General features: G+C 34.0%; 1 protein-coding gene across 1 annotated transcript in view; it reads left to right on the forward strand.

Annotated features, from left to right (window-relative positions):
• The window catches only part of LOC306873422 (VPS10 domain-containing receptor SorCS1-like), a gene marked incomplete at both ends in the record, with an annotated part of 180,977 nt that extends 170,658 nt beyond the window's left edge, over positions 1–10,319 (forward strand). Inside the window, 5 exons of the mRNA XM_079422691.1 lie at positions 1,003–1,137; positions 5,589–5,688; positions 5,941–6,046; positions 8,553–8,719; positions 10,255–10,319. Coding sequence (XP_079278817.1) covers positions 1,003–1,137; positions 5,589–5,688; positions 5,941–6,046; positions 8,553–8,719; positions 10,255–10,319 — 573 coding nt within the window. The remainder of the gene's footprint in view (positions 1–1,002; positions 1,138–5,588; positions 5,689–5,940; positions 6,047–8,552; positions 8,720–10,254) is intronic.
• Positions 10,320–10,605: the final 286 nt, after the last annotated feature.

Below are 10,605 nucleotides of genomic sequence, written 5' to 3' on the forward strand. Positions count from 1 at the left end.
TTTGTCGACTGTGGAACACAAAAGGGGAAATACAGAAGAATCGATTTGTTGCAAGAGTGGGAACTAATGATGTGTTGCATGATGTCAAATCTGGTTCAACCAATCTAGGAGACAAGAGGGAGTAAATGATGTTGAAATGTATTTTTTTTAAACTGAATTGTGAACCTTTAAATGCATTGCAGTAATGGACTATGTAATCATGTGTACATTTGAGACAGAAAACTACATTTTATTGTATTATTCAAATTTTTTTTTTTTTTTTTTTTTTACATTTATTTCCGAGACCATTTTAAATTTCAATGGCTCAAATATATACACAAACGTTTCTTCTTTTTTTTTTCTCTAGAAGTCCCTTATGCTGCATTTATTTGATCAAAAATACAGTAAAAAACAGCAATATTGTGAAGTATTATTACAAATAAATAATGGTAATAAGTATTATTACCATTTTAATAATATGTATTCCTGTGATGCAGAGCTGAATTTCCATCAGCCATTACATTCCTTATCATAATTTATGTCAAAAATGGTTGTTCTGCTTAATAATTCTCTCAAAACTGTGTTTTTTTTTTTTTTTTTTTCAGGAATCTTTGATGAATAGAAAATCCAAAAGAGCAGAATTTGTTTGAAATCTTTTATAACATAAATCTTTACTGTCACTTTTGTGATCAATTTAATGCATCCTTGCTGAAAGGTATTAATATGTATATAATAATAATAATAACAATTCATAAAAACATCGCATTATTGAAGTATTAATAACTATAACTATAATAATAATAATAATAATAATAATATAAAAATACAATTAATAAAAACACATTATTGAAGTAGTAATAACTGTATAATAATAATAATAATAAATTATAAAAACATTGGGGGGAAAAGTCAATCTCAAAAGAATATTAGAATGAAAGGCATTGTCTTTTTTTTTTTTTTTTTTTTTTGTATTCCTCTAATCCTGTTTATTGGACGTTTGTATTTCTGTTTACTGGTCTTCAGGCGACGGAAGTGAATCCAGAGCAGCTGTTGGTCACTGTGTTGCCTGGACTGCCAACAGCGGCCGAGTTCTTCCTGTTACCAGACAAACAGCTGACAGAGGGGAAACCAGACAAAACAGCCACCCATTTAGACCAGGTACATTATGTATGATTTTCAATCTCAGTTGGAAACACTCAGCAATAATTAATGTTTTGCTTCACCTTTGTCTCTTGTTCAGAAGAAAAGGCTCAGATAATCACATACTATTTTCAATCCTCCTTTCAAATACAAAAGAATGGTGGGCAAAAGGAGCATCTTGACAAGAGTTTCTTATGGTCTCCAGCAGATGTCAATGTTGGCCTATTTAACTCTTGACAAAAACCTGTTTTTACTAGTCCACAGTGATTGTTCTTGATCAGAAAGTCTCTAATTTTCTCTTGAAATGAAATACTAGATTATGAGACAAGCACATACACTTTCAGACTTCAGAAAGTATCAGACAAAGTCTCTTTCTGATTAGATGTCAAAGCTTAATGAGAGCGTTCACTTTTCTCATAACTCACTTATGAGGTCATGGGTGATTCTGGCCATACCGCAGTATATTTGATATTTGACCATAAGAGAGAACAGCCATTATCGAATATGAGAAGATGGCTCATATCCTCCAATATTAACATGCAGAGTCATCTATATTTTTGAGGCAGTGATTTCTCACCATAGAGACTCACTATAGAGGAGGTCATTAGTAATCCATCCACTAGCTCGCTTATGGGCCAGAGATATCACAGATGATAAGGGGATATCTGCACTTTGTGGATGTCCAGGCATGGGTGCCTAAGCAGCACCTTTTTGGCTTTTTTTTCTCACCCAAACCTACCTTGAATCTGCAATGGACCTTTCACTGCAGATCCTCATAAATCTCTATTCAAGGGTGGCGTGTTCAAAGTATAATGTGTAGATAGCCTTATTAAAAAAGTATAATAGACTGACTGACCCTGATACAATTCATAAAGAAAGTAATTATTCATGGAATGGTCTAATTTTAAAAGGGTGAGAAATAAGGAGAGAGAGAGAGAGACAGAAGGTGAGGGCGACGCAGAAATAAAGGAGTGCAGAAATAAGTCAGGAGACATTTAGTAAATGAGACAGATTTAATGAAGCTTGGGTAGAAAGCGCGAAAAAGGGGGTTCTTTTAACAGGAAGTAGTTTTATTTGAGGTTTAGTACCATCATTGCTGAACTCAGAATCTGATGCCCAAGATGAGGGGGAAGTCGTGGCCTAATGGTTAGAGAGTCGGACTCGTAATCGAAAGGTTGCGGGTTCGAGTCCCCGGCCGGCAGGGATTGTAGGTGGAGGGAGTGAATGTACAGCGCTCTCTCCACCCTCAATACCACGACTGAGGTGCCCTTGAGCAAGGCACCGAACCCTCAACTGCTCCCGGGCGCCGCAGCATGGCTGCCCACTGCTCCGTGTGTGTGTGTGTGTGTGTGTGTGTGTGTGTGTGTGTGTGTGTGTGTGTGTGTGTGTGTGTGTGTGTGTGTGTGTGTGTGTGTGTGTGTGTGTGCATTTGTTCACTACTCACTGCTGTGTGTGTGTGCACTTGGATGGGTTAAACGCAGAGCACCAATTTCGAGTATGGGTCACCATACTTGACAATACGTCACGACTTTACTTTATGAAGCTTAAGAGTTTATGAAAAAATAAATACTTAAACGCTTGTAAAAAAAAAAAAAAAAAATTACCTTTAAATGTGGGATAAGTAATTTCTGGTAGCCAAGTTTGATATTTGAAATCACCAAAACAAACATGCCCCTACCCCAAAAGGGTCTCGCCCCTATTTCGATATCTCCGCCCCACACATACGTAGCCTACACAACCCAGGCAACAATTAGTTCTGTGAAACAAAGCAAAGCGACGCGCCAAAATACTATAGAAGTCCTTATAATCAGTGATGCTGTCTACAGTGGATGCTGCCCGGCTCGACAAATCTCAGACAGAAAACTGCTGCCGCATTCTATTTATGATGTGCTGACACAAATTTAGAATGATTTTCAACAGTCGCTTTATCGCGTCCAGTGTAGGCAGACTTTAGCTGTTGCGGCGCGCTGTGTCCGGTGTAGACACGGTGTTACTCACCTATCGAGAAGAAACAAAGCAACCTTGACGTCCAATCGCAGGTCTTCCGCTCCTCGAGTTCTCTCCAATGCTGGAAAGCTGATCCGATATTTACACGGGTCCCACTTCTTGCCTTATCGTTCCGCAAACGGTTTCCTCTTTTGTTTTTTATCCGCCATCTCTATATTTCTGCCGTCGCTCGGCTCAGCTAATGTCCATCCTGTGCACTGAACGCTCTCTCCTCCACATCATGAGTAGACACGCACCTTACTGCTGATTGGCTACAAGTTTGTTTTGGTACTCGGCCCCGACTCTTTTTTGAAAATGTACATACCAAACCATTAACACTGACTAAATGTCTACATCTCAATGAGCTAATATTTTGCAGTTTTATACTTAGTATTTTTCTAAAGCGAATAAAATATTATTATTTAATATATAATTAATTAATTATATTGTTCTTAAATACATAATATTAACTAATAATAACTAATTATTTACAATATTACTTATATTAAAATGTATTATATTATATTAAAATATTTTGTTATAATTTGCACACACATATGCATGTATATACACACAATTATATTTGTTTATTTATGTTATACTTATATTTAACATATTAAAAATTATATATTATAGTTATATATAACATATTAAAAAAAATAAAAATTAAATCTGGGTGGCACGGTACATGTATACGTACCGAACCGTCATAGTATGGACATCTCGGTTCGGTGCATGAGGCCTTGCGACGAATACAGGCAATTCACCCCCTATCCAGAAGGGGGTGCCCGCAGTAATGCAACGCTGTTTGATAACCGCCAGCAGAAGAAGAGCGAATGCCATGTAGCGCCATCCGTATCCCATCTAGCCTTAGAGTTGCATACTTGAAAACAAAGCCCACTAGACAATGACCATGTGCTAATCAATCAATCAATCAATCAATCAATCAATCAATCTATCTATCTATCTATCTATCTATCTATCTATCTATCTATCTATCTATCTATCTATCTATCTATCTATCTATCTATCTATCTATCTATCTATCTATCTATCTATCTAAATTTACCATCTCTAGATTAAAGTAATTATAATATGAGATTAAAGTCGTTAAATTTCAAGAAAAATGTGAAAATAAAATGTTCCGCTTAAACTCGTTAAATTTTTTGAATGAAGTTGTTATATTTCGAGATAAAAGTCGTTAAATAAAAAAATAAAAAGTTGAGATAAAATGTTGAGAATAAAGTCATTCAATTACAAGGAAAAATTGTTCGAGTTGTTGAACTCTTTAATAATGCACCGTTTCAGAAAGTGCACTCTTCAACAAATAGTTCAAGAAAAGTTTTTTGGTAACACTTTATTTTACGGTTACATCTATTAGTTGCTTATTAGCATGCATATTACTAGAATATTAGCCATGTATTAGTGCTAATTAAGCACATATTTAATGCCTTATTCTACATGACCTTATTCTACATCCCTAATCCTACCCAATACCTAAATTTAACACCTACCTTACTAACTATTAATAAGCAGCAAATTAAGAATTTATTGAGGGAAAAGTCGTAGTTAACAGTTAACAAGTGTTACCTATTCTAAAGTGTGACCGTTTTTTTTTTTTTTTTTTTTTTTAAGTCAATTGATCTTTGGAAAAAAAACAACAACAACAAAACATAATCTTTAATGTTAAAATTAAAATGCACTTTTCAAAGGAAAAACAATTAATTATTGAAAATAATTATATTTCTATAAATTTAGGCATAAAATAAAGCTGAGAAGCACATTGTATTGTATAACTTTAAGCACAAGTCTTGTCATGTCAAATTAAACTGTCAATCTTTTAACCATAAACCGTGTCACCTTTCTGAAGGCGTAATTATACCCTGACCCATATCAAATTATATTAATTTAAGATGAAATGTAGCAGGGCCATTTATTAACACTTAAACACACTCTCTGACAGAAAAAAAAAAAAGTTATTTAAAAATGATCAAACTTGAAGCACCTGTTTCAGAATGACCCTTAATAACCGTAATCTGCCATGATCGAGCACAAAAATAAAACAAAGCTATATTTTGAGAGGGAAAATAACTGCTTTCAAGATTTATGCATACATGAAAGCGCTGACAGTCAAGGGCTCTGTGTGTTTGAGGGAGAGGAGAGAGATGTTAGGCCTAAATGAAATCCCTCCTATGTCATATATCTATATTTGTGAGTGAAGGTGATTTATGCTGAAACGTCTTCTCAGTGTGGTACAGTTTCACAAACGACAAACAACATCACGAGCCCACTCTTTGCCTCAGTGCATCAGGACTCACCAGGCTCAGAACCAGGGAAATCAAATACCTACGGCACACGAATGTCTTATTTCTTATTGTGACTGCTTATGTAATTTAATAACAGATTTGGATATATTATATACAAGGCAGTGTTTTCTCATCCAGTGTGGTATGAATATGATGAATATGTGATTTTGCTTTCAGCTCTCAGAACTGGTTCTCAGCGCTCTGAATCAGAATCTGGTTCAGTTCACACTCAGACCAGGAGTCCAGATCACAGTATACGCTGCCCATTTATCAGCAGGTAATGAACTAGAATCAAACACTGTTCTTCTAGATATAAACGAGGGAAGGCTTGCAGTTGGTTTATACTGACAAAATTATAATTTTTAGATGAACAGTTCCCATATGACATTGATTGTATAAGAACCTCTTTTCTGTAAAGATTGACTGATTTTCATTTTAGAGATTGTGTCTGTTTATTAAAAGGAGGGCTGGAATCGTGCCAGCCTGTGCACTGACAACAGTTGCCTGTCTTATTTTCCCCTGCGTCTAGCGCCTCTAGTGGACACAAGTGAGAATCACAGCGGCTCAGCTATGCTCATGCTCCTCTCTGTGGTGGTGGTGGGTTTAGCCGTGTTCCTCATCTATAAATTCAAAAGGTATTGTCATCCATTTTTAAAACTTCAACCTGGATCATAATCTATTTATTATCAGTTCAAAATATGGTTAGCTTTCTAAATTGGTTAAATGTCTAGTGGCAAGAGTCTGGGAAAGGCCGAAAGGTATTTATGAACTAGTCAAGATTCTGTACTGTTACTACCAAGAAACTACCTAACCACATTGGAGAATATTATTGTTTTAATAAGGATTAATGTATATGCCTTAAAAAAATATATATATATATATAAAAATAATATATATATTTTTTTTAAGGCACAGTTCACCAAAAAATAAGATTTACCCTCATGTCATTCTGAACCAGTATGAGTTTTTTCTTCCGTTGAGCGCAAAAAAAAGATATTCTGAAGAATGTTGACGATACCCATTGACTTACATAGTATTTTTCTCCCAGTCAATGGCTACTGTCAATAGTTTGGTTTCCTCAAATTCATTCTTCAAAATATCTTCTTTTGTGCTCAACAGAAGAAAAAAAAAACTCATACAGGTTTGGAACAATGCGAGAGTGAATAAATGATAACAGATTTTTAATTTTGGGGTGAACTATTCCTTTAAATATACACTACCAGTCAAAAGTTTTTGAACAATAAGGTTTTTATTGTTTTTTGTTTGTTTGTTTTTTAAGCAGTCTCTTCTGCTCACCAAGCCTGCATTTATTTGATCCAAGATCCAAATTGTTTTCTATTTGAATATATTTTAAAATGCAATTTATTGAACAGCAAATTGAAGACTGGAGTAATGATACTGAAAATTTAGATGTGATCACAGGAATACATTTCATTTTAAAATATATTCAAATCGAAAGCAGTTATTTTAAATATATAATCATTCTTGTTCTCTCAGAAGATCTCCAAGTTGTGGCTCAGTTTAGCTCACGAAACCGCTTAAAACAACGTAACCCACAGAGTGGATATGTCGGGTGGTGATTCACCCTTTCGCTGTTGCAGAACCTTCTTCTTGTTTTGTCTAAGCGCTCATAACAAATGAGAAATGTCAGTCAATGCACAGACATTATCAATATTTAGCCCTTTGAGTTTTTCAAGTTGACCTTTATGAAATGTTAAATGATTGCACCGTTTCCATCACTGGGCCGAGAGAAAAGGGCACGAGAGGTCAATAAGACAAGATCTGGAGACAACAGAAGTGCCAAGAATTTTCCAGCGCTTTAATACATAACAGTCTGGCTTTCAGTGACGCTACAGCCGGCAACTTTTCACTTCTTTAAAGAACAGGAGGAACTTCCTGTTAAAAAAAGTTGTTTTAATTATGAAAAACTGTTCTTTTCAGTAAATCAGTTCACAAAAAAAAACTGTCTGAATGATTTATTCATGAATCAAACTAACACGGTTGTAAACTCAATTCTCAGAATATCAGTGAATAACAGCCTAAATATAGAGCACCAGTGGTATGGACTACTTTTATGGTGCATTTGCATCGTTTTTGAAGCTTGAAAGTCTCATGAGGACTAATTGCAGTTGCAGTACAGTAAACTCTGAAGAAAAGCATCTGCCAAATGCATGTAAATGTGTTTCGAGCGACATGAGTGTGAGTAAATGGTAACAGAATTTTTGTTTCTTTCTGTGAAGCGGTCCTTTAATGAGGGTGTTAGATCACATTTTAATGAGCTGCCCATTTGTGTTGTTTTTGTTCTGCTAAATCCCCCTCCAGTTGTATTTAGCACAATAAATTTGCTTTTGAATCCTCTTGTTAAGGTTTTTGCTTATGTGGCTTTCTCCCTCCGTAATGATGCAGACCAAGATGGATGAAATCACCTCTCTAAAGGGAGGCCTTGATTTATCAACCCCCAAGTCAGACTTTTCACATAGAGGTCTTTTTTCTTATTCCCATGTCTTTTAACAACTTTTTCCTGAGGCAGATCCCAGACCTTGGCTTGTAAACGGACTGTACCACACTCACAAACTATAAACACATGCTTCCAGTGATAAATTAACAGAATGACGTGAACGGCAAAGCTGATAATGTCAGGGCCATCATAAAGTTCAGAAAAAGAGCAGAAGCACACATTATGGACCTAATCAGCTCAGCTCATGAATATTAATTAGGTAATGTTTGGCCAGTAGTGACAGTAGATGACCGTTTGTCTTATCTTGGTAATTTTTTTTTAAATAGAATAGAATAGAAATAGAAATCTTTTGTAACGCATTTAATTACAGTCTCTTTTGATCTCAATTGAATTTGATTAATAAAAATAAATAAATAAATCCTACTGATCCTAAACTTTTGAAAGATTAAGTTAGTTGAAACATGACTTATAATGGTTATTTCCGAAAAATCGGAAAATATATCTTCTAAACGTTTAGGAGACTTGTCCCCTTCAGTTATTATGATTGCTTAACACTTGACAATATTGATTTTTTTTTTTTTCTTTTCTCCCGTCACCCAGTTTCCCTCTGGCTGATTCTCCCAAGCATGTCTCGTAGCATCAAGCTTTGTTTGCCCATGTCTCATTGTAAATATTTCCTCAAGGAAGATCCCAGGCCTCCACGTCTATGCAGCGATGCAGGACGAAAAAGAGCAAGAAATGATCCAGAGTCCAGTTTCTCCCACTGACAGCACACCCAGCTGCAGCTCTCAGAGAGAACTGCTCACATCACTGGAGCCTCTGGACACAGAGCCCAACACCCAGACCATTGGTGAGTTCAATACTGAAGTGCTTCTTCTGCTGAACTCATAGCTGTGATTCTTGGGAACAGCAGATACACTTTACCTGTCACTCGTCTCAGTCGTGGCATGTTTGCCCACTTCCAGTAAATGGCTTCAGCAGTGTTTGTTGGTAAAGAGGGCCTTGTTGATTGCAGGGAAAAGCACTGGTTGCTCGACTTCTAGTCCCCTGATGATGCCTGTAATAAATCAACAGAACAGCAAATATCTTGATGTATTTCAGCTTTCTGGCTGCTGTGGGAATCACTGATACACTCATGTGAGGTTGTTTGACATTTGGAAAGAAGACAATATATTGATAAAGAAAAGGATAGTAAGAAAGAATGTAGCCTACCTCTCTAGACTGTTTCTCAGAAATAGCCAAAGAGAGAGAATTTTTTTTTAATATATATATATATATATATATATATATATATATATATATACACAATATAATTTCACATATGTTTTTAAAAAATTATAGCTAAATTATATAATATATTATATATAACATTTTACCAATAATATAATTTATTACAAATTACATGGTGAAAAAAATAGAACAGTATAGAAATAAAAAAGAAATAAAACAGTAATAATATTAATAATATAATATTTAAATAATTTAATTATTTAATAATAATCATTTAAAAAATAATATATAATGGTACTTAAAACAATATATTTAATTATTTGTTTATTTATTTTTTATTATAGTATTTATTTTTTTCTTAAATTTAATTTTAAAATTGTGCAGATGAGTTAAAGTTCTGGAACATAAGAAATAATTATTTATTTTTCATTGTCATTTTGTCTCTTTGTATTTCCAAGAATGCATCAAACCTTATCTATGTGTCAAATTCTCAAAAAAAACAAAAAAATAAAAAAACATGGTGATATAAATAAAACAGTAAAAATATTAACATGCTATTAATATATTAAACATATTTAAAAATATTAAAAAAATAATAATTTAATAATATTATTATAAAATAATATATAATGGTAATTAAAATAAAATTCAAGACAGACAGACAGAGAGATAGATAGTTTTATAATTATTATAGTGCTGTCAAACGATTAATCGCAATTAAATCGCATACAAAATAAAAGTTTATTTGCATAATATACAGTGTGTGTTTGTTCTGTGTATATTTATTATGTATATATAAATATACACACATACAATATATATATTGAAAATGTTAGCATGTATTTACATGTCTATATTTAGAGTCATATAATTTATGTTATAAATAAATATATTTAATATATAAACAACATTTTTCCTGAAATATATAAATGCATATATTATGTAAACAAAAACTTTTATTTTGGATGTGATTAACTGTGATTAATTGTTTGACAGCACTAAATTATTTGTATGTATGTATGTGTGTGTGTGTGTGTGTGTGTGTGTGTGTGTGTGGGAGAGAGAGAGAGATTTTAAAATTGTGCAGTTGAGTTCTGGAACAGAATAAGTAGTGATTTAAATTTATTTGTCATTTTGTCTCTTCACATTTCCCAGAATGCATCAATCCTCATCCACGTGTCAAATTCTCATCAGATCTTCCTACATACATCGACGTTTGAACTCTAGCCTCTGCCATGTCAAGGACTTTGGTCATGCGGACACAAAGGTTTCAAGCTTTATTCAGTACTTGTGCATGTTGGACATTAACTTTACTGTGCTCTGTGAATACTAGAACAAACTTTGTACAGCTTTTTTATACATCTGTGTATTCAATAAAACATTTTTGATGCGGATCATTTCTAAAGATGCCATTGTGTACAAAGTCTGAGGGAAAGGCCAGCATGAAGGGTGGAAAAAAGACAATTATTCTTGGTTACCTGTCTGTTTATTTTTATCGTTAACAGT

The sequence above is a fragment of the Barbus barbus genome (assembly GCF_936440315.1).
Source record: "Barbus barbus genome assembly, chromosome: 8".
In the NCBI taxonomy this organism is placed as follows: domain Eukaryota; kingdom Metazoa; phylum Chordata; class Actinopteri; order Cypriniformes; family Cyprinidae; genus Barbus; species Barbus barbus.